At 41.2% G+C, this 24,286-nt stretch overlaps 1 protein-coding gene and 1 long non-coding RNA gene across 3 annotated transcripts in view; one reads left to right on the top strand and one right to left on the bottom strand.

Moving 5' to 3' along the window:
- Nucleotides 1–4,157: 4,157 nt before the first annotated feature.
- cdh17 (cadherin 17, LI cadherin (liver-intestine)) overlaps nt 4,158–24,286 on the top strand; it is a 111,759-nt gene continuing 91,630 nt past the window's right edge. Inside the window, exons 1-2 of one of the 2 annotated variants that reach the window (XM_048529621.2) lie at nt 4,158–4,291; nt 9,788–9,857. In XM_048529621.2, coding sequence (XP_048385578.1) covers nt 9,801–9,857 — 57 coding nt within the window. In that variant the 5' untranslated portion in view covers nt 4,158–4,291; nt 9,788–9,800. The other variant, XM_048529622.1, reaches the window with a different exon arrangement.
- Nucleotides 14,171–24,286, bottom strand: part of LOC132209591 (uncharacterized) — a 128,016-nt gene continuing 117,900 nt past the window's right edge. The window contains exon 3 of the long non-coding RNA XR_009445778.1: nt 14,171–14,561. This is a non-coding gene — a long non-coding RNA (uncharacterized LOC132209591). The remainder of the gene's footprint in view (nt 14,562–24,286) is intronic.

The following is a 24,286-nucleotide window of genomic DNA, read 5'->3' as shown; positions in this document are numbered from 1 at the left end:
TCTACCCCATGTGTTTTAATCTTTTTAGTCAGCCTCTGTTGGGGGACTTTTTCAAAAGGCTTCAGAAAGTCAAAGTATATTATGCCTATCAGCGCTCCTTTATTCATTTTGTTAGAAGCATCTTAAAAAAAACTCCAACGTTTGTCAAACATGATTTTCTATTTGCAAATCTATGCTGGCAATGCTCAGGTAGATCATTATTATCAATTTTATAAATTTATCCCATCCTTTATAGTTGAAGCTAACATTTACCCTACCACTAATGTGAGACAAACAGACAAACAGGTCTTGTTTTCTATTTGCTTTATCTTTTGCTCGCTTTTATAAATGTTGGGATGATTATATTACATTCCAATCTGGAAGACTCATTCTGGAATCTATGGAATTTTGATGATAATCATCAATGCTTAGGCTATTTCTATAGCAACATGTAGAGAGTTTTGCAAAAATTGAGTCTTCAAACCTGAGTAGAAAGCAATAAATCAAATTTATTCAAGCTCCTTCAACACATGCAGGAGGTGTCTCTAAGCCTAGCTCAGAGATATTCTATCATTTATGGCTCAAAACAGCATGGTTATACATTTTCACTTCATGATGATTACATGCCACATTGGTATAAATTATGCACAATGTCAATTATTTGCTTCTCAGTTCCAGTTCATGTTTTCACCAGACCGTCTGTTTCACTGTTCCCGTACAAGGCAAATCTGATTTCACTGTTTGGCTTCCTCATACTGTACTCCTGTATACAGCTGACTGTATTGTGCTATGCCAATGATCCGTGATCTAGGGGTCATATAACATGACAATTTTGCCCAACACTGATAAAACTGCTCCTTCAGTAACTGCTGATTATTCCCTTCCAATGTTGCTGTGGTTAAATTGCCAATGTTGCACTAACTCTTCAATGAATGCATTTCGCCCTTAACCCTACTGTCTACTGCACAGCCAAGCTTATTTTCTACAGTGTTCATGTTTTACAGTATTCCACTTCTTTCCATGTGGATTTACCCTTTTGCTCCCTCCTACTCTCGCTACCCTTTTTCAGCCACCACTTTCAACACTCTGGGATATAGATTATTAATTCCTAGGGATTTATTAAGTTTTAGTTCTATTCATTTCTTAAGTATAATTTTCATCCTATTGCTAATTTCCGTCAACTCTTTAATCTCCCAAGACACTTGGGTTTCTAGTATTTAGAGATTTCTGGCATCTTCTTCAGTGAAAACAGACACAAAGTAATTATGTAGCTTCTCTGCACAGCTCTCTATTTCCCGTTATATATTCACCTGACACTACCTGTGATGGATCCACATTTGTTTTAGCTAAGTAATTCATTTTTATATACCCATAGAAGCTCCTTACAAACTTGTTTCCGTGTCTTTTGCAAGATTGCATTCATATTCTACTCTCCCTTTTTTTAAAATCAATTCCCCAGTCCTACCTTGCTGCATTCCAAAAGTCTCCTAATTCATAGAATTACTGCTGTTTCAGCCATCTTTATAGGTATCAATAGCTGAAAGAGAAATGGAGGAAGAAAATGATTGAAAAGGATGGGTAAGAATAGGACAAAATGGGTCTGCTCTGCTGCAGGCAAAGCCAGAATGATGCAAAGAAGACTTGGCTGGGGAGGGGGGTTGGTGGGGGCTTGTAATCAAAAATTCTTCATGACCAGTAGCACTTTGTCTCTCCACAGATGCTGCCTCTTCTGTTGAGTTTCTCCAGCATTTTCTCTTTTTATTTCAGATTCCCAGCATCCGCAGCATTTTGCTTTGATGTGATGAGTGGAGATCCACAGGGGTCTATGCTGAGGTCTCAATTATTTTACAATTCACATCAATGACTTACATAACAAGAGTGAAAGGAGAGAGCAAAATTCATGAGCAATACAAAGATAGCTGGTAAAGTATGCTGTGAAATCGTTAGATATAGATTGGTTGAGAAGGTGGGGACATACCTGGCAGAGGGATTATAATGTAAAGTCCTTCATTTTGGTAGGAAGAATAAAAGAAAGGGCATCACATAAATAGAGAACAACTGCAGAATTCCATGGTGCATAGGGACCTAGGTGTCACAAAATTTAGAATGTAGGTACGTGCATGTAATCATAGAATTGTTGTGGTGCAGAAGTAGGCCATTCAGCCCATTGCGCCTGTATTGATTCTATTCCCCAGTGCCAATTTACAGCCTTTTGTTCATATTCTTGCACACCATTTCTATCCAAATAATCATCCAATGTTCTTCTGAATGCCTCAATTGAACTTGCCTCCAGGTTATAAATTCCCCTGACCTTGCCTGTGATAAACCTAATTTTGTTTTAGTTCATTGTCTCTTTTTTATATACCTATAGAAACATTTATAGTCCATTTTTATTTTCCTTTGATAGACTGCTGCAATCAAGAACGTTAATGGGATAAGATCCTTCATTATGAGAGAAATTGAGGGTATTATGCTTTAGCTGTATAGTTCACTTATCAATATCACTCTCGAATACTGTGTGCATTTTGGCCTCCGTTTTTAATGAAAGATGTAAATTCATTGAAAGTATATCAGAGGAGGTTCACTACATTGGTATCTGGAATGAGAGGCTGTTGAATGGGAATAGAATGGTCAGGCTGGGCTTGTTTCACTGGAGTTTAGAAGCTTGAGTGTTGATTTGATTGAAATGTATAATGTTCTGAATAGTTTTGGCAAGGTGGACAGGAAAAGACTATTTCCTGTTATGGGCGTACAGATCAAGGGGACATTACTTTAAAGTTAAGAGTTGCCTTTTTAAGACAGAGGTGAGAAGAACCTTTCTCTCTGAGAGTTGTACAACTTTGGATCTCTGCCTCAGAAGGCCACGGAGGTAGGCTCAATGAATATCGTTAAGGGAGTGTTGGATAGTTTCTTGTTAGGTAAAGGAATCAAAGCTTATTGGGGATATATGTAATGTAAACATAAACAGATCAGCCATAATTCTATTGAATGGTGGAGCAGGTTCGAAAAGTCAAATGGCCTACCTCTGCTCCTATTTGGTAGGTTTGTATTTTCAAATCCCACTACAGCAGGTATTTTAATTCAGTTAATAAACCTGGAATATAAAGCAAGTTTCAGTGACCATTGATTATTACAAACTCCTATCTGGTTCACTAATGCCTTTTAGAGACGGAAGTCCAACATCTCTACTTGGTTGCATCTACACATGGATCTACAACAACAGCAATGTTTAATTCCTAATTGTCCTCTAAAATCAGTTCAAGGCATTTAAGGTTTGGCAACAAGCATGGGCCTTGCCAGAGATGCTCATATTGCACAAAAGAGTAAAGACATCAAAAATCAGGGAAATATAGTAGACCACACATTTCGACATTTATACTTAGAGTGCTCAGAAAGATCACTGTCTTGAGGTCACTTGCTAGAGTACTAATTGGGCAACAACATATCAAGATATCTCTTCACTGGAATAACCTGACGAAAAACCCATTTTCCAGTCTTCCAGCTGACACCATAAGGTATAATAATTAACTAGGATGCATTAAAATTTTCATTTGTTCCCCATTCAATCCCCCTACTAGAGACACTTTCAACTCAATAATGTTGCATTAAGATATAGCAGCAAGTTTTCTTCAACAGAAACTTTGTACTTCCTATCCAACTCAGGCCCCCAACAACTCCCTCTCAGATAGGCATGTGATGATGACTCATGTGCCTGCCCAAAGTATTTTGGTTTTGCTGATAACAAAGTGTGGAGCTGGATGAACACACCAGGCCAAGCAGCATCTAAGGAGCACAAAAGCTGACGTTTCTGGCCCAGACCCTTCCCCAGGATTGCAGATTAAGAAGGGACATTGACAGTTGGAATAGAGGCATCCCATTGTCACTGAAACTGCCCACTCGCCAAGACCACCAAAGACTACTGTGGGTAGATAGGAGACTATGTTTAAAATAGATTAAAGCAAGGTGTGTGCTTTTTCTGAAACAAAAGGCAAGCTAAAAAAGAAATGGGAAGATTTTGCACTCAAAAAAAAATAAACTGGCTTGGATGAAAAAACATGATAGGGATAATTTGTGTTGTTAATCGTGGGAGGAAAGGGATAGGGCAAATTGTGCAACTGTGTGAAGTTGTAAATTGTCAAGCAATACGGAAATTCAAATGATTATAGCAAAGGGGCGTGCCTTGATAGTTTTACTGTAGGGTTTGACAAAACTGTAGACTGCTGTTTGTTCACCTTTCTACATGACCGAAGCGATTTGAAGGAGGGATCTTTCCACTTTATTTGTTAAAAGTACACCAACTGTACTTTATGAGGTATGGATCATTAGCTGCAATAAAACGACGGTTAAAGTTTGCCAACATCTATTTCATATCAGATTTTATTTAGTTACTTTCAGTCTCTGGAACATAGGAAATAGAGCAAAAGTGAACAATCTGATTGACAGGTAACTGAATTTTTACTTTACAAGTTGCAGCTGCTGTTTGTGTGTGGTATGAAAGTTTAAGATTTTAAGTAAAGTAAAGACGAAACTTAGACTGCATTTGAAGCACAACCTTTTATCAAGGTGAAAACTTCAAAAGGGCCGTAGTTCTTGGTTAATATTATGCAACTGACAGTTGGTGGCAAGCTTAGACTACAACCTAAAATATATAGGAAAGTTTCTGTTTTGGGTTTAAGCAACATGTCCTAAAATAACTGCATTTAACAGTGTGGAAGCACACTGAAAAATGTAATCACTTCACAAGTTGTCTCGGTGATATCTTCAATAATCTGTGTAAGAAAAGAAAATTAGCTCCATACAGTCATGCAATCAATTTGTATTTTTATTCGGGAGCTGATTGAAATTTTCTTTATCTAACTGCCGACTAAGTGGCTGCTTTGAAAGAAAAAGAATTGCTAAATAGCTCTTGTTAATGTAAAAATGGTGACTGTCTCAGGTTGTTATTGAGACCCACCCGATTAATGCAGTCTGTTACAATCAGGTCCAACAGGTTTGCAGAAACTTGCTTGCTACGCTTCTGCATGGATTCATGCGTTTATAAATGATGACAGTTACTACTGCTATAGCAAGCACATTCTTTAAAAATGTACCTCATATTTAGAATTTAAAGTTATGGAAAGGTTGCTGTGCTTTTTAGATGTTTAAAAAACATATAAGCCTCGGTATGATTCTGTTTGGTATTGTATGATAAAGATAAACAAGGTTACTATCTCCTGTAAAAGAGCAGATGGAAGAGTTTGTACAAACATTGAACACAAAGCTACTCTGTGTTTGGATAATTTTGCAATATAATTTCCATGCTACAGATTATTTAGAATGATTTAATTTCTATGCTTTTGATCGCTGTTTTTAAGTACTTTTCAAAAAAGTCCTGGGTTTAAACATTAAGCAAATTTTCATGAATTTGTGTGGTTCCATTTGGAATTGTGTAAAACTTTGTCAATTGCGTACAAAATATGATTGATTTTATGAAAACGGAATGAAGTATGGCCTACTTCAGCAATGCATAGGCCTCTGAAATAGTGCAGGTGGAGGTGACATAAACTTGGGTTTTTTTTATGGAGAGTGCAGAGCTGCTACAGTCAGTGAAAAGACAATGAAAAAGGAAGGAACTTTAGTTTGAAAGAACACAAGTTACTCTTCTCGTTACAAGCAAATTGTCAATGAAACTGTGTGCTTTAATTCCATAAATTCTAGCCATTTCATATGTCAATTTGCAAAGACTCAAAACCAGCTTCCTCTCAGAGCAGATTTAAAAATGGAACTTCAGTCCCGCCCAAAGAAACCAACATGAGGCTACCCTCATAATAAATCACTTTGTAGTAATTAAAGGAGCAGTATTCCTGATAATTGAGACGTAAAGTCTCCAAACTGTCACAGCTATCTGGGAAATCATGTGCATCAAAAGTCTAAAGAAAAGGGAAAACTAACTGTAGAAATTAAAAGCAAAAAATAAAACAGGTTGTGTATTATTTATTTTCCAAAATTGAATCTCCACAAAATGCACACTCATGTGTTATGCTTTAACTCTGATAATGTAGAAATATTCAGATGTGAATTACTTTTGTTTACATGTGTATACTTTTGTGTATATCTCACTGCTACCATGTTTATGCAGCCCTAATTGAAAAATGAAGTCATTGGGCTATAATCCTATCTTCCTCTGTTTGGTGTATGCAGGAATCTGTCATGTTGTTGTTGAAGAGGCAAAAGAATATTTTGTTTAGCAGCCCTGCCAGTAGATCCTGTTCACCTATGGCATTACTACCAGTGCTGTATCCTGTTGCGTAAATATATCTTGAATAGTGCTGTGGAATCCATACCACAAAAGTGAATTTTTGCCGTCTGCTTTCCTTGGCTGTGATGGCCTAGCTGAAAGTTACCAGGCAGATACTTTAACATTGTCGTAACAAATAATAGTGAAAGATCAAGTAGTTCACAGAGTGTGGTAGTTCCTTGAAATAGGGTTACCACCGTTTAACACAATGCTAGTTGTTTAGAACATCTGATATCAATGTTAAGTGTAATATACCAGTGTTTTAATTGACTGTTTTTGATGGTAAACCACACATGGTTGATAAAATATAAGTGAAATTGTGGTGTTGATGGAAATGTGAGGCTTGAAGGTACATTGGTCTATCAGGTCAGTTGACAACCATTTACGGGAGCTAACTTGTACACTAACTCTCAAATATGGCAGGATTGAAATGTGTGTACATATTTTACTGGAATGTATAAGTTTCTGAGGGGATTTGATAGAGTGGAAACCGGTTGGATACTTCCCCTTGTGAGGCAATTAGAACTAAGGAACACAGTTGAAGGGATCTGCTTTTATGGAAAAAAAATGAGAATAATTGTTTTTCTATTAAATGGTTGTTGGCCTGTGGAATTTCCTTCTGCGGAGGCTGGCCATTGTATTTTCTCAAAACAGAGTTAGATTTCTGATCAAAACCAAGGGTTAAGATAGGCAGACAGCACAGTACTGTTGTGGCCACAACCAAATAATACCAAAGCAAGCTTGAAGGACCAAATTGTATCAGTGATAATGGGAACTGCAGATGCTGGAGAATCCAAGATAATAAAATGTGAGGCTGGATGAACGCAGCAGGCCCAGCAGCATCTCAGGAGCACAAAAGCTGACGTTTCGGGCCTAGACCCTTCATCAGAGAGGGGGATGGGGTGAGGGTTCTGGAATAAATAGGGAGAGAGGGGGAGGCGGAACGAAGATGGAGACAAAAGAAGATAGGTGGAGAGGAGAGTATAGGTAGGGAGGTAGGGAGGGGATAGGTCAGTCCAGGGAAGACGGACAGGTCAAGGAGTTGGGATGAGTTTAGTAGGTAGGAGATGGAGGTGCGGCTTGGGGTGGGAGGAAGGGATGGGTGAGAGGAAGAACAGGTTAGGGAGGCAGAGACAGGTTGGACTGGTTTTGGGATGCAGTGGGTGGAGGGGAAGAGCTGGGCTGGTTGTGTGGTGCAGTGGGGGAAGGGGACGAACTGGGCTGGTTTTGGGATGCAGTGGGGGAAGTGGAGATTTTGAAGCTGGTGAAGCCCACATTGATGCCATTGGGCTGCAAGGTTCCCAAGCGGAATATGAGTTGCTGTTCCTGCAACCTTTGGGTGGCATCATTGTGGCACTGCAGGAGGCCCATGATACACTTGCCCCCACACCTCCTCCCTCACCCCTATCCCTGGCCCCAAGATGACTTTCCACATTAAGCAGAGGTTCACCTGCACATCTGCCAATGTGGTATACTGCATCCACTGTACCCGGTGTGGCATCCTCTACATTGGGGAAACCAAGCGGAGGCTTGGGGACCGCTTTGCAGAACACCTCCGCTCGGTTCGCAATAAACAACTGCACCTCCCAGTCGCAAACCATTTCCACTCCCCCTCCCATTCTTTAGATGACATGTCCATCATGGGCCTCCTGCAGTGCCACAATGATGCCACCCGAAGGTTGCAGGAACAGCAACGCATATTCCGCTCGGGAACCCTGCAGCCCAATGGTATCAATGTGGACTTCACCAGCTTCAAAATCTCCCCTTCCCCCACCGCATCCCAAAACCAGCCCAGTTTGTCCCCTCCCCCCACTGCACCACACAACCAGCCCAGCTCTTCCCCTCCACCCGCTGCATCCCAAAACCAGTCCAACCTGTCTCTGCCTCCCTAACCTGTTCTTCCTCTCACCCATCCCTTCCTCCCACCCCAAGCTGCACCTCCATCTTCTACCTACTAACCTCATCCCACCTTCTTGACTTGTCCGTCTTCCCTGGGCTGACCTATACCCTCCCTACCTCCCCACCTATACTCTCCTACCCACCTATCTTCTTTTGTCTCCATCTTCGTTCCACCTCCCCCTCTCTCCCTATTTATTCCAGAACCCTCACCCCATCCCCCTCTCTGATGAAGGGTCTAGGCCCGAAACGTCAGCTTTTGTGCTCCTGAGATGCTGCTTGGCCTGCTGTGTTCATCCAGCCTCACATTTTATAATCTTGAAGGACCAAATTGCCTTGTTCTGCTCATAAGTCTACGTTCCACTATTCACTAGATTGGGAATTTGCAAAAAGTGACATACTTTATCTATAGCTTAAGCAAGCTTCTTGCCTTTTGCACATCTTGAGATTTTGTCTGCAGAGTCAGTTTACCATGAAGCAGCCAACGGTTATAGGTAGCATCACTGGTTGGGGAAAGATCCATTCAAATCCCTTGCCAGTCAGAAAGCTTGAGTTGATTGTAGAGCCTCTTTCAATCGTAGGTCAAGGCATCCTCTACCAACTTCAAAAAATGCCCCTGTGATTTCACAGATCCCCGTCTGCAGCCTAAACTTGATCCTGGGCATGAATCCCAGGCCAAAACCTCAGGCCCATTCATCTGAAACCCATCAACAGTAGCCTGAAATTGTCTTACAGTCTTCTTCCAAGGTTGCTTTTGCTCCAATATGAAGGTCTGAGCCCCAGAAATTACGGAGGCTAAGGCTTTGCCATTCAGGCATCAAGAATAGTCCTTGTGTCAAACACGTGCCCAAAAATTGGAACACCCACATTTCTGTGCCTTGACTCTATTCTAACTCTTGCTCATGCCCCTTTACGTATACTTCACCTGCATAATGGTCTTATTGTTCCACATTCCCATCTGTTGAACCCAAATGCTCGTCTTATTTAATAAAATATGATTTAATTCTAATTTATTTCTACAGTTTATTCAGATATATGTTTGAGCCCACACCCATGGCTAAGTAGCAGAGCCTTCGCCCTCATCAAATCCTCATGCTTCACATCTCTTCCTAAATGTTGTGACTTGTTGCATCTCTGTCCATCTTCAAAAGCCTTTCATTATCTTTACCCTCTCCTCTTGTAACTTTGTTTATCCTCTGAAGCACCTTCAGTACATGTTTGTTCACCCCTCAGTTGTAAAGCATCTTGTATTCGAGGAGTTTAAATTGTATATTGCTTAATTGATTTGTAGTTTAATAATAGGGTAGATATACTTTCTTCAGCACCTGGCTGGGAATCTGGCAGGATAATTATATACTCTTTGCGGAACATGCTTGATTTCCTTTCCATTTATTTCAGTGGAATGATAATCAGGTTAATTCTATAAAGAGGCTGTGATCCATCCTTTCAGATGAAAATGGAATCCATCCCTAATATTTTTTCAAGCAATGAAATACAAGCCAAAAAATCCTACATGGATTTAGCATCGACTACATGTAATGTAATCAAAATTTTCCTGATGAAATATGGGAGGTTCTTTTACCATGCAATTGTTGCAGTTAACAATTTTGTTAATAATTTGTGTCCACGTTACAGATACTGAGACATCATGAAGACATCCAATCACCAAAACTCTGATAAACCGATGTTACTTTTCTTTATAGTGGTAAGTTTTCATGCTGCATCAATTTTACTTCATAATTTATGTTATTAATGAACAATTAATGATGTCTTAATTTGAGTTGAAATATATAGTTCATTTGCAGAATGTTTTTTCATTGAGTAGAAGTGAAGTTGAATAGAGTTGTTTGAATGTTCTCCAGATCTTATTAGCAAAGTGAGATTGCCAATCCCCTGTTTCTAATGTCTATGTTTCTTGCACAAATATTTACCAAATTATCTTTTGCCACACCTTCAACACTAGAAGCCAGGAATAGATTGCTTAACTGGAATTTGAATTTGGAGACAGATCTCTTTGTTCAGTGATAGGAAGGCGGCAACTGAGAAACAGTTTGCCTGAGGGAATAATTTAAAATTTCAGTAATTTAGCAACTGGCAGTCAAAATATCTTATTGGACCACCAGCTACAAGTTGACACTAAATCTCTGTTAAGACTGCTTACGTCACTTTTAATTGTATTTAATGAAGCAAGGGCCAATAAGCATTTTATTAAGCATTGGATTTATTGGAAGGTGTAGAGATTATTGGAAAATTTGCTGTGCATTTGAAGCTGGAAGCTTACTTACATGAGCCACCTTAAAAAACAAGTATCCAAAGGGGTGACAAGTCTAAAAAACAATTTTAACGATATAGTTTATTATATTCAGAGACAAGTTTTTGCAAGTGGCTTTTTCACAAATTAATATCAATAAACTGTTAAGTAAAGATAAAACAATTAATCAATGAATAACACAGGACAACAGGTATTAATAGAGTGATATAGTCTTGAACCTACCAAGGAATTGATAATTTTGTATCTGGTAATGTGTGATAAGACAATATTTATTAAAGTCTTCATTGTAATGGATCCTCTGGGCAAATTTGATCATAGCTGAAAAGTTTGCATTCTGTTTGAGAGTGAGAAGTGCAGGTCCACAGCTAATGCCTTAAACTTAAATAAAAGAAATTATAAGAATATGAAGATAGAGTTGGCTAAAGTGTTCTGGGAAAATAGTTTAAAAAGGAAGCTCACAGAGAACCACATGGTAGATATTTAAAGAAACATTACTAACTCTCAAAACTATATATTCCATTAAGGAAGAAAGACTCTACCTGAGCAATAGGCCACTGACTCAAAAGCATTAAGAATGTGTCAAGTTGGAAGAAAATGCCATAAAGATTAATAGTAGCTCAGAAGATTAAGCTAGTTTAGAATCCAGCAAAGGATAAAAAATAATGCAGAAGGAAAACTTGGAAATGGGAGAAAATTATCAAGAAAAAGAAACAGTCAGAAATTACTTCCACTAACATAAAAAGAAATTGAGAGCAGCTAAACAGAGCATTGGTTCCTTAAAGGATGAAAATGGGTAATTAATAATGAGCAATGAAGAAATAGCAGAGGTTTTGAATAAGTACTTAGTATCTGTTTTCACAGAAGAAGGTGTAAAAAGGACACCAGGAATAGAGAAAATTAAGAGGCAAGGGAGATGAACTGAGAACAATGGGCAAACTAATGGAAATTAAAGTGACAAACACTTGATGGCCTGCATTGTAGAATCTTAAAACATAAAATAAGGGAAACATTCATTATAATCTTCCAATATTCCAGAGGTTCTGGGAAGGTCCCAGTGTATCAAAATGCAGCAAAATGTAAAACTGCTGTTCAAAGAAGGAAGAGACAGAATATAAGCCGGTTAGCCTTAAGTGTGTCAGAGATAATGGGAACTGTAGATGCTGGAGAATCCAAGATAATAAAGTGTGAAGCTGGATGAACACAGCAGGCTAAGCAGCATCTCAGGAGAACAAAAGCTGACGTTTCGGGCCTAGACCATTCATCAGAGAGGGGGATGGTGAGACGGTTCTGGAATAAATAGGGGGAGAGGGGGAGGTGGACCGAAGATGGAGAGAAAAGAAGATAGGTGGAGAGGAGAATATAGGTGGGGAGGTAGGGAGGGGATAGGTCAGTCCAGGGAAGATGGACAGATCAAGGAGGTGGGATGAGGTTAGTAGGTAGGAAACGGAGGTGTGGCTTGAGGTGGGAGGAAGGGATGGGTGAGAGGTGGAACAGGTTAGGGAGGCAGAGACAGGGTGGGCTGGTTTTGGGATGCAGTGGGTGGAGGGGATGAGCTGGGCTGGTTGTGTGATGCAGTGGGGTGAAGGGACGAACTGGGCTGGTTTTGGGATGTGGTGGGGGAAGGGTAGATTTTGAAACATCTAAAGAATGGGAGGGGGAGTTAAAATGCTTCGCGACTGGGAGGTGCAATTGTTTAATGTGAACCAAGCGGAGGTGTTCTGAAAAGCGGTCCCCAAGCCTCCGCTTGGTTTCCGCAATGTAGAGGAAGCCATACCGGGTACAGTGGATGCAGTATACCACATTGGCAGATGTGCAGGTGAACCTCTGCCTAATATGGAAAGTCATCTTGGGGCCTGGGATGGGGGTGAGGGAGGAGGTGTGGGGGTGATGACCAGTCCCTCTCCACCAACACCCTCATCCGCCCAGCTGAACTTGTCCTCACCCTCAACAACTTCTCTTTCGATTCCTCCTACTTCCTACAGACAAAGGGGGTGGCCATAGGTACCCACATGGGCCCCAGCTATGCCTGCCTCTTTGTAGCTTATGTGGAACAGTCCCTCTTCCGCACCTACACAGGCCCCAAACCCCACCTCTTCCTCCGTTACATTGATGACTGTATCGGCGCCGTCTCTTGCTCCTCAAAGGAGCTCGAACAGTTCACCCACTTCACCAACACCATCCACCCCAACCTCAAGTTGTTGAGGGTGAGGACGAGTTCAGTTGGGTGGATGAGGGTGTCGGTGGAGGGGGACTGGTTGGGCCTGCGGTTCACCTGGACCATCTCCCACACATCCCTCACCTTCCTGGACCTCTCAGTCTCCATCTCAGGTAACCGGCTAGAAACTGATGTCCAAATCAAGCCCACCGACTCCCACAGCTACCTAGAATACACCTCCTCCCACCCACCCTTCTGCAAAAATTCCATCCCCTATTCCCAATTCCTCCGCCTCCGCTGCATCTGCTCCCAGGATGAGGCATTGCACTCCCGCACATCCCAGATGTTCAAGTTCTTCAAGGACCGCAACTTTCCCCCCGCAGTGATCGAGAACGCCCTTGACCGCGTCTCCCGCATTTCCCGCAACACATCCCTCACACCCCGCCCCCGCCACAACTGCCCCAAGAGGATCCCCCTCATTCTCACACACCACCCCACCAACCTCTGGATACAACGCATCATCCTCCGACACTTCCGCCATCTACAATCTGACCCCACCACCCAAGACATTTTTCCATCCCCACCCTTGTCTGCCTTCCGGAGAGACCACTCTCTCCGTGACTCCCTTGTTGGCTCCACACTGCCCTCCAACCCCACCACACCCGGCACCTTCCCCTGCAACCGCAGGAAGTGCTACACTTGCCCCACGCCTCCTCCCTCACCCCATCCCAGGCCCCAAGATGACTTTCCATATTAGGCAGAGGTTCACCTGCACATCTGCCAATGTGGTATACTGTATCCATTGTACCCGGTGTGGCTTCCTCTACATTGGGGAAACCAAGCGGAGGCTTGGGGACCGCTTTGCAGAACACCTCAGCTCGGTTCACATTAAACAACTGCACCTCCCAGTCGCAAACCATTTTAACTCCCCCTCCCATTCTTTAGATGACATGTCCATCATGGGCCTCCTGCAGTGCCACAATGATGCCACCCAAAGGTTGCAGGAACAGCAACTCATAGTCCGCTTGGGAACCCTGCAGCCCAATGGTATCAATGTGGACTTCACCAGCCACAAAATCTCCCCATCCCCCACCACATCCCAAAACCAGCCCAGCTCGTCCCATTCCCTCACTGCATCACACAACCAGTCTAGTTCACCCCCTCCCCCCACTGCATCCCAAAACCAGCCCAGCCTGTCTCTGCCTCCCTAACCTGTTCCTCCTCTCACCCATCCCTTCCTCCCACCTCAAGCCACACCTCCTTTTCCTACCTACTAACCTCATCCCACCTCCTTGACCTGTCTGTCTTCCCTGGATTGACCAATCCCCTCGCTACCTCCCTACCTATACTCTCCTCTCCACCTATCTTCTTTTCTCTCCATCTTCGGTCTGCCTCCCCCTCTCTCCCTATTTGTCCCAGAACCCTCTCCCCATCCCCCTCTCTGATGAAGGGTCTAGGCCCAAAACGTCAGCTTTTGTTCTCCTGAGATGCTGCTTAGTCTGCTGTGTTCATCCAGCTTCACACTTTATTATCCTAGCCTTCATTGTGTCATTGGGAAAATGCCAGAAAACATTCTTAAAGAGGTAGTACCAAGACAGTTAGAAAATGCAACCAGGCAATATCAACATTGTTTTGTGAAAGGAAAATTGTGCTTGACACATTTAGAAGACTCTTTGAGGAATTAACAAATGGGGAGGATAATGAGGAGGTAGATATGGAGAATGCTGGATAACTCGTTAGTCAGGCATCATCTGTGGACAGGGAAACAGAATTAGTCTTACAAGTCTAGTATGACTGTTCTTCAGACCTCAGAAGGAGAGTCATTTTCACGATGGCAAACTGTGACCGGTGGAGTGCCACAGGGATTAGTGTTGGGCCCTCGATTATTTGTGATCCAATGATCTGGATGATGTGTGGTATCCATGTCTTCTGATGATATGAAGCTAGGCAAGGAGGCAGGTTGTGACGAGGATGCAAAGAACCTGCGGAGGAATAGAGGTAGATTCAACGAGTGTCCAGTAGCTGCCAGATAAATGTGGGGATGTGGGACCTGTCTTTTCATTTGATTTTGAAAACCCTAGGTTCCATCCCCACAATATCTGCGTTGCTGGTGGGACATAGCTTTTAAAGGTAAATGCTCTAACTGAGCTGGCAGTAAGCTTGGTGCCAGTTAGTAATACTAAGCATTATTGGGGGGGGGGGGGGGGGGGGGGGCGGGGGAAGGTGGGAGCAGGCATCTTAAAAGCAGTCAGCAGCCATGAAAGGACTGACATTGCTGCTTTGCAGAAGAGAGAAGGTAACACCTCAACGGTCAGCGATCGCACCATCAAATGAACAGTTGTGGGGCTTGGCACCTGATATGGAACAAAATCCTCTAGTTTCAATATAAACATGTCTTTATTTTCTGCTTGTATTAATACCATTGAGCACTGATTTATTCGGGTTTGGTGATTTACAAATTGAAAATTGCCTCCTAGCCCTTCCTGGCCCAGAAGCAACCTTTTAATGGAGCTTAACCTGAGGGTGAGCAGATTCCATACTCCCATCTCTTGGACTTCACTTCAAACATTGCAGCATGTGCTGCTGATGTTGGGACATAGCCATGCCGTCTGGGAATATGATTTGCAAAGTGTATCCAATCCTCTTTTTGCCCACACAAGCATCTGAAAATATTGAGAGAACCTGGGTAGTGCTGACCCTCCTGCCCTCACAAAGTGGAGCTATTCAATTAGTGCCTTAGGCTGCCAATCTTTTTCTCATTTAATTTCAAATGGCAGCACAAACTGTTGTGGCTTCCTCAGTCAGTCAGGGGTTAAAATTGTAATCAGGCCCCTGACATCATTGTATACCAATTCTCATACGAAAAGAGGAATATGTGCTGCTGCAGGTGGATGCTTTAATCATCCGCTTAGAAACCTGGTTAAAATTGAAGCTGTCAGGATCTGGGTGGGACACGGTGGGTAAATCAGCTGATTAAGTTGAACTGACCACCCTCCCAATTCCTGTTGTAAATTTGAAATTTCTCCCCAAAACTCAATATTTCCACTGTTAGAAACAAAAATTGTTTAATTCCTCAAACACAATATCAGAATCAAATCAAACAGAAACTGCATTATTATTCCTTTCTACTCAGTTTCAAAACTTGTCAAAATTTGAAACCTCTCCCTTGAGGATTGTCAACTCCAACTTTTACTGCAGTTATGTGAACAAAGGTTATTTCCATTTATGGTCAATAGATCAAACACTGGATTTATTAGTAGGTAGAAGATCTGTTGGAATGTTTGCTAAAGGTTTATCTTCCACCTAATCTGACTCATCTCTCTGTTATTCTCCTGTAATTAAAAGACTACCTCTCTGAGATAACAAGGTGCAGAGTTGGATGAACATAGCAGGCCAAGAAGCATCAGTGGAGCAGGAAGGCTGATGTTTCAGGCTGGACCCTTCTTCAGATAGGACTTCATTTTTGAAGAAGGGTCTAGCCTCGAAACGTCAGCTTTCCTGCTCCTCTGATGCTGCTTGGCCTGCTGTGTTCATCCAGCTCTACACCTTGTTATCTCAGATTCTCCAGCATCTGCAGTTCCTATTATCTCTGAAACTATCTCTCTGACTTAGTTTTGATATCTTTACAACCTGTTTAGATTATTTTTGTTTCAAGCATTACATTGAGATTCCCCTGTCAGTGCCATCCTGAATTTTGTTCCCAAGCCTTGTGTTTTCATTGGATGATTGTTCTGCATGCTTCAACTACCACATTCATCAAATTACTTGATTACAACTTCTGCATTTTTGTAGTATTTTTCAAAGTTTCAGAATGTTCTAAAATACTTTAGTGGTAATGATGTACTTTTGTGATGTAGTAACTAGGCGAATGTAGTAGTGTGTACATTGTTTCGATACACTGCAGTTTGACTTGTTTTCCTCATTGCATTTTTAATTTTTCAATATTATTGGAGGCTCAACCCATTGCTCACCATCATATCTTAGCTACAAGCCCTAAATGTGGGGTGGACTTTCTGCTTTAAGATCAGTTGGTATTATAAACCCCTTACAGCCAACATTTCCATTCTCTGCACAGGCTGAAGTTTTATAAGTCTATTTTAATGTTTTTTGTTAAATTTCATTGACATCCTATTCTTGTTTCTCTTTTCATTTCCTTGGTTGTCCTTTGCGAAAACCACCTAGTCTTCAGATTTATTATTACTTCTGGCGACTTTATAAATTTTTAAAATATTATGCAAATCTTAACTTCCTTTGTCAAACACTGTTAACTCAACTTTTTGAATATTTGCTCCTGAAAGGAATGTACAGTTGCTGTAAGCCATGCCAATTGCTTATATATAATCAAGCCCTTAATGTATTCTTCCTATTCAGTTCAATCAATTTGTGCCTCATGCCTTCATAATTTCCTTTGTGCAAATTTGACATCCTTAATTCAGAGTGAACTGCCTCACTTTCAAACGTAATGTAAAATTCTATCATATTCTGTAATTCATCCCTAAAGATTCTTTTATAACATTTTCTTTTGCCATAACAACACCAAATCTAAAATTGTGATCAGAGATAATGGGAACTGCAGATGCTGGAGAATCCGAGATAACAAAGTGTGGAGCTGGATGAACACAGCAGGCCAAGCAGCATCTTAGGAGCACAAAAGCTGACATTTCAGGCCGAGACCCTTCATTAGACCCTTTTGTGCTCCTAAGATACTGCTTGGCCTGCTGTGTTCATCCAGCTCCACACTTTGTTATACCAGATCTAAAATATCCTGTTTTCCAATCAGTTCCTCAACATGCTCCTCTGGTAACACAAACAAAACGCATTACAGGAACTCATCTTCCGCAGCTTTAGTTCTCATTTTATCCAGTCCAGATACAGAGTGAAGCCTCCATGATTATTGTGTTGCCCATGAAATGCCTTTGCGCAAAGTAATTGCAAATGTATCAAGAAATGTGAGAAAAAACATGTTTTCACTCAGTGAGTAGTTAAAGTATGAAGTGCATGGTCTGGAAAGGTTGTGGAGGCAAGTTTAATTGAGACATTCAATAGCCATTGGATGGAATTGATGTGCACGGCTATTGGGAAAAGTAAGGAGATTGGCAGCAGATAATATAACTGGTGCAGGCAAGATGGGCTGAATGGCCTCCTTTTGCTGTGTAGCAATTCTGTGAAGGACTGTTATGTATTTTTCAGGAGCACAGCACTAGGGTAAAAAGCCAAAATTGCCTATTGGACTGCAAATTGTGAATTAATGAAATTAGAAACAATATAGATATAATATTCATTAGCACTGGATTGATATCCATACACCATGCCAGCCCTTGTAAAATATTTCAAACTGTTCTAGTAATAAAAACAGAAAATGCTTGAAGTACATGGCAGAACTAGCAACATCTGTGGAATGAGAAACAGTTAACATTTGAGTCAAATATGATTTGTTTTCAGTTGAGCTCCCAGCCAAATCTTGATTACAAAGCAGCTGAGTAAGTAGCTTCTTGTTGAAGCGGCTCCAGCCTCTGTTTCATAGCTACCAACCCCATCTCTCTCCCTGGCAACAATCTGAGGTTAAACCACACTGCTGATAACCTTGGTGTCTCATCTGATCCTAAGGTGAGCTTTTTGACCTCATATCAGTGCCTATTTCTACCTCTGTAACATTGCCCAGCCTCCCCTTGTTCCAGTTCATCGGCAGCTGGAACCCTCACACCTGAAGATTATTCCAATATCTACTTCTACTTTTTTGCCACATTCTAGCCTATGGCAACTCGGGATCCTTCAAAATTCCGCTCTCTGTCTTAATTCACTGAAAGTTTCATTTTCCTACTGCCCTGGTACATGCGGTTTTATACCAGCTTCTTGTAAAGAAGCATCTTTAGTTTAAGCTTTTGTTCCTTATTTTGAAATCCCTCTCTATCCTAGCCCCTCCCCATCCCTCTAATTTCCTCCAGTCCCACCACCCTCCATGATATTTGTGCTTCTCCAATTCTGGACTCCTATGAATTCCCAATAATAAACCACTAGAAGTCATACATTGAAGTTGCCTTGGTTCTAAGTGCTGAAATTCTCTTCCCACACCTCTCTGTCTCGACATCATCTTCGTCCCCAAAGAGATTCCTTAAAACTTACATCTTTCACCAATTATTTGATCATCTGACCTGATATCTCCATGTGCAGCTTGTATCATACTTTGTTTTGTAATGTTTCAGTGAAGTTGCTTGGGATGGTTCATTACTTTTAAGGTACTATGTAAATATAAGTAGTTATTGTTGTTGGAAAGCCTCTAATTCACCCTCTGCCTTCATCGGCCTGCCTGCCACTCTGGTCTAGGAATCCATCTCCGTAGCAAATGGGGGACCACATGAATGACTTGATTTTCCCAATGAAATGGTGTCAGGATCTGAACAAAAGTCTTAACTCTTGCTTACTGTGTCCATGAAAGAAATTCATCCCGTGTTCACTCATTTAAACCACCCAAATTACACCAAGTGCATCTTTCTGGACCAGACAATGACAGCCTGAGCATGAAATAAGATATAGAAAATTTCTATCTTTAGAATTGACACCATTGCATAGTTATCTCTTTCTGTTTAATCTTGTCCTTTGCTGTTGTGGAAAGTAATGGACTGAGACATGTAATGATTTTCCTTAAATCTATGATTTCCTTACACTTTTCTTTGAAGCACATGTCTCAGAAAACAGAAAATCCTTCTTTGATTGTTGGTCACAAGCTCTTGTTCTGCACAGACCAACTGTAACTGCTTGCTTTCCTGGCAGGAAATTGGGCATGGTAATACTTGTTGCTTTGGTATCTATGGGTGCTATTTGAGGAGAAAAATAACATCTCATGTGCATGCACACTGGACTGGTGAAAGCATCAGCACATACAAAAGTAAGTAGAGGAAACAGATCATGTCAACATTATGGAAGTCTGAGTTGACACCACCATTGGTATTTTAGAGCTCCACACTCTAGGCACTCTCTTAATGTTGCACAACTGAACACATTAAACAGCGTGAAGAACCATTGATCATTGCTATTTAAAACAGTCTCTTAAAAGCGTTAATTGCCGCTTGATTTTTTTTCTCCACTGATGGTGAAATCCTACAACCGGTGATTTCCATAGTTTTTGAAAAAAATGTCCATGGGATGTAGCAAACAAACTAAAATCAACATAGACTAAACACTACTTTAGAGACAACTAATACATCAAAGAAAAGATAAAACTTATTTCTCCATTAACTAGCCAACATAACTGAAATACGTTCAGTTTATGCTCCCAGAACATATGCAGTCTTGAAGATTAAATGCCTCTCAGCATTTCAGTAGGCCCCATTCTCCCTGCTAGACCGGGGTGACTTTCCCAATGTTCTTTGAAAGGCAAAATGGCTTTGTTCTCTGCCGTGTCACATCTGTGATTCTGAAAGATGTCCTGTCAATCCTCCGAATATCTCCAGGGTTCATTTCCAATAACTCCTTGGTCCTTAGATCCTTACAAGTTCTATCTCTTTGAATAAAGAACCAGTTCTCACAGGCCCCTTGCTTGGTGACTAATAAAATATGGGACTTCTTTTTTCTACTTTTCACAGCAGCAGCTTTTCCTGTCTTCCTGTTTGTATCTCAGCATCTCCATGTTCAATATCCAGAAAGCTAACTGCCTTTCTTTTATGTCAGGTGTAAACTGTTTCTTTACATTTTTTCCATGAGTTTTTATTATAGATCTCTTAGGACTGTCTCTTGAAAAACAGAGTTGAGTGTGACTGCCATTACTTTCTTCAAAACATTCTACCTACCTTAACTAAGAAACTTTAAGAATATAATTATTCTGTACAATCTCACATTTGCAATAGCTTCAGCTCAAATCATTTGTTTCCAGAAATAGGTGGCCTAGTCAAGATTCCTCTTTATATTGAGCATCACTGAGGTAATGAAGCTTTGAAGAGGTGGTCAAATCTACAGAGTGTCTTTTTGGAACACATCTGTTGGAGAACAGAATGCAGAAGATTTGAGATGCTTTCAGAATGCCTTTACATTCTGGTATTTGGAAATGTGATGGAAGTGATGTATACTTCCACGTCAGCACTCAAATTCTACTCATTCTTCAAAGAAGCTGAGACGTTGATTTTCAACATCATTGTTGGGTACAGATGTCTGCTAACTTAGTCGGCCGTTTGGCTCATGGCATGCACGCCTTCATTTAGTAAGATCATGGCTGATCTAATTGTGACTTCACTTTTCTGCTTGCCTGCGATAGTCATCAATGACCATGTCTAATCTTATTGTGAATTCAGCTCCACTTACCCACCTGCTCACAATAACCCTTCATTCCTTTGTTGTTCAAAAATCTACCTATCTGTGCGTAAAGGCATTTAATAAGGTAGCCTTAACTGCTTCACTGGGCAGGGAATTCCACAGATTCACAACTCTTTTGGAGAAGAATTTCCTCCTCAAATCAGTCCTAAATCTGGTCCTCCTTATTTTGAGGCCATGCCCTCCAGTTCTAGTTTCACTCTCTATTGGAAACAACCTCCCTGCTTATGACTTACCTATCCCCTTCATAATGATTAATTTATTTTAAACTATGTCCCCTAGTTCTAGTCTCTCCCACAAAGGAAAGCACCCTTTCGGAATCCACCCTGGCAATTCCCTACAGGATCTTTTAAGTTTTAAAAAGATCACCTCTCGTTCACCTAAACACCAATGGCTACAGGCTCCAACATTTCCTCATAAGATAACTGGCTAATTCAAGAAATCAGTCGAGAGAACCTTTTCCTGAATAGTTCCTAATGCTACTGTATTTTGTTTGACGTAAGGAGGCCAAAATTGTATATGATACACTGGATGAGGTCTCAACCATGCCCAGTTCAATTGTAGCAAAACTTGCCAAGGGGTTTATATTTCATCCAACTTGTACAAACTGGCAATTTTCCATTTGGTTTCCTAATTGCTTGCTGTACTGTGTGCAAACATTTTGTGATGCATGTGCAGGGACACACATATTGCTCTGTACTGCAGCATCCTGCAACCTCTTTCCATTTACATGACGCTGAGCATCTTATTCTCCTCACAAACTGGCCAACCTCACATCTCCCCACATTATACCCAACCTGCTAATTTTTTGCTCCATCACTCAACCTTTCAATATCCCTTTACGGACTGAATAGTCTTGAGTTTTGCAACTTTGCAATGAAAACTCCTAGCGATGTAAAGAATCAAAGACCCAGCCTTGTATCCAGAATTTCTAGTTTCCACAGGGGCAAGATTGTGGCATGGGCCACAGTTTGGGTTTGCCCTATTTTTAGAGACAGCTAGCAACTTAAGTGACCATCTGTTTCCAAATTGGATTTTAGAGTGCCTGGTGTCTGGCAGACAGTGTGGAGATTAGACAAGATAAGAGCAGGGGTCTGGTCTCAGTTCATTTCTTTTGGATAACCAATGTATCCCTTTAGAGATTTGAGGTACTCCTGAAGATAATATCCCAGTATAACTTACAGGGGTTAGGGTTAGGGTGAGGGTGAGCGATCATTTGGCAGGGTGACCATCGAGTGTGCGCTGGGGGAGGGGCAGGGAAGTGAAACAAAGATCGTTTGGGGGATCTTTAGGTGTCTTTTGGAACTGTTAACTGTGGAGAAGATTGTGCATGTTAGGTGGATTGGCCACACTAAATTGTTCGTAGTGTCCAGGGATGTGTAAGTTAGGTGGATTAGCCATGGGAGGTGCAGGGTTACAGAGAAATGGTGGGTGATAGGTCTGGGTCGGAGGTTCTTTGGAGGGGCGGTGTGGACTTGTTGGGCTAAATGGCTTTTCTATGATTCTGTGACAAGCCACTAGTCACAGGTAGACAATTAGAAAATTATGCATTTATCTGGACTTTCTATTTCCTGCTGATTTGGCAATCATTTGTCCCTACTCCTATATCTACACCATTACCATAACCTCCTGCAGAGAAACCTTTTATGTGGCACTTAACAAATACCTTTTGGAAAATCAAATATACTACACCCACTGGTCCCTTTTGTTCTCTATGCTTTTTTTTAATCCTTATCAAGTTTGATTTCCCCTTCACAAAAATATGTTGACACTGTCTGATTGTACTATGATTTTCTAAATATTCTGCAACTACCCCGTTAACAATGATTCTAACATTTTCCCAGTGGCAAGATAGTATTTTAACTGTTCTATATTTTCCTGATTTCTGTCTCCATCCACTTTTTATTAGTGCTATTATACCTGCAGCTTTTCAAACCACTGAAATCTTTCTGGAATCTCAGTAACTTTGGAAGCTTTCAAAAGATACATCCATTATCTTAGCAACATTTTCCACTAAGGCACTAGAAAGTAGGCAATCAGATCCAGGGGGATTGGCAACTTTTAGCTCCAATAGCTTTTGACAAAGAAATGGTAGAGGCACAACGAGGGAAATAAGTACCAGGGGCACGCTAACATCACCTGTAGCTTGTAAGGCAGGAGAGATTGTGGGACCGGGCTAATTGGGAAGTGGGGAGGATTGGATAAGAGGAAATTGCCATTGTAAATGGTTTCAACTCTGCCATTAGTGACCTCTCTTCACCAACGGCTGTTCCTATAATGGACGCCATCTCCAGGATTTTCACGGGGTTTACGACATATAATTACACATGTCCTTCTGCCAACTCTATATGTGTATCGCATTGTCCTACCACAAAGAGAGAAATTTGTCAGTGAGTGTTGTGAATGCGGCTGCCATTTTTGAATAGCTAGGAGCATGAAACCCTGTGAGGTATGTGTGTGAGAGATTTGCAGCTGCTCTAAATGCATGGGGATGCATTGGAGTACGTGAATATTGAGTGTGAATTGTGATTAGTAGAGATTGTTGATAGATGAGTGTTGAGGGTGTGCTGAATTAAGAAATGGCCAATGCAGGCCAAGCACTTGATAGGATATGACATATGAAGATCCATTGACTGGCCTTGTCCACTCATTTGAGCCCATTTCACTTCTTGCAGCGGCACCTCCAAATCTTTGGGGCTTGGCTGCTAGCAGTAAGCTCCACAGCTATCTGCTCTCACTCACTGCCTTTCAATAATGTGTTTTGAGGCTCTCTCCCTCTCTGAGCACCTCCATTATAGGGGAAGAAAGTCTTGAAGCTCCTTTGGTCTCTTTTGTACCTCTTGGTTCTTCTTTATTATGTGGCTCTTCGTTTCTCGTGTCTGACTCACCACCTGTTAGATTTCTACACTTGTGGAATGACACAATGCACATGCCCTTTAATAGGTGCAGGGTAACTTTGTGTTGTGCTGAAAGTAGCGATTTTGAGCCCCCTGCAAATTTATGCTACCAATGAACAATGCAACTAGGAATCATAAAAGCAGACAGCAGGAAGATGGTGTTTTCAGCAGATGTACAATTAGGTCCCTGTGTCTCTTCCCTTACTCCCCTGCACTGAATAGGATCCCAGCATCTCTATCACATCTTCTCCTACTTTATCAATAAATGAATGGATTGGTGAACGTGAAAATCTGCTCAATCTTCTCCCACAAAGTTCATCACAGTCACTTAACTACTTTAGATGTTTCAAAGGCAAATAAATTGCAATGAAATGAGTAACAATTTAATATGCTTTTTTTTATATTGGTCATAAATGTGTTGCTTCATGAATAAACCCAGGGGATTTTTATATTGAACAGGCATTTGGCCTGAATACCAATCTTGGTTCAGTGTCTGTCGTTTCACT

The sequence above is a fragment of the Stegostoma tigrinum genome, chromosome 5, assembly GCF_030684315.1.
Source record: "Stegostoma tigrinum isolate sSteTig4 chromosome 5, sSteTig4.hap1, whole genome shotgun sequence".
NCBI lineage: Eukaryota > Metazoa > Chordata > Chondrichthyes > Orectolobiformes > Stegostomatidae > Stegostoma > Stegostoma tigrinum.
This window is presented reverse-complemented; position numbering and strand designations above follow the sequence as displayed.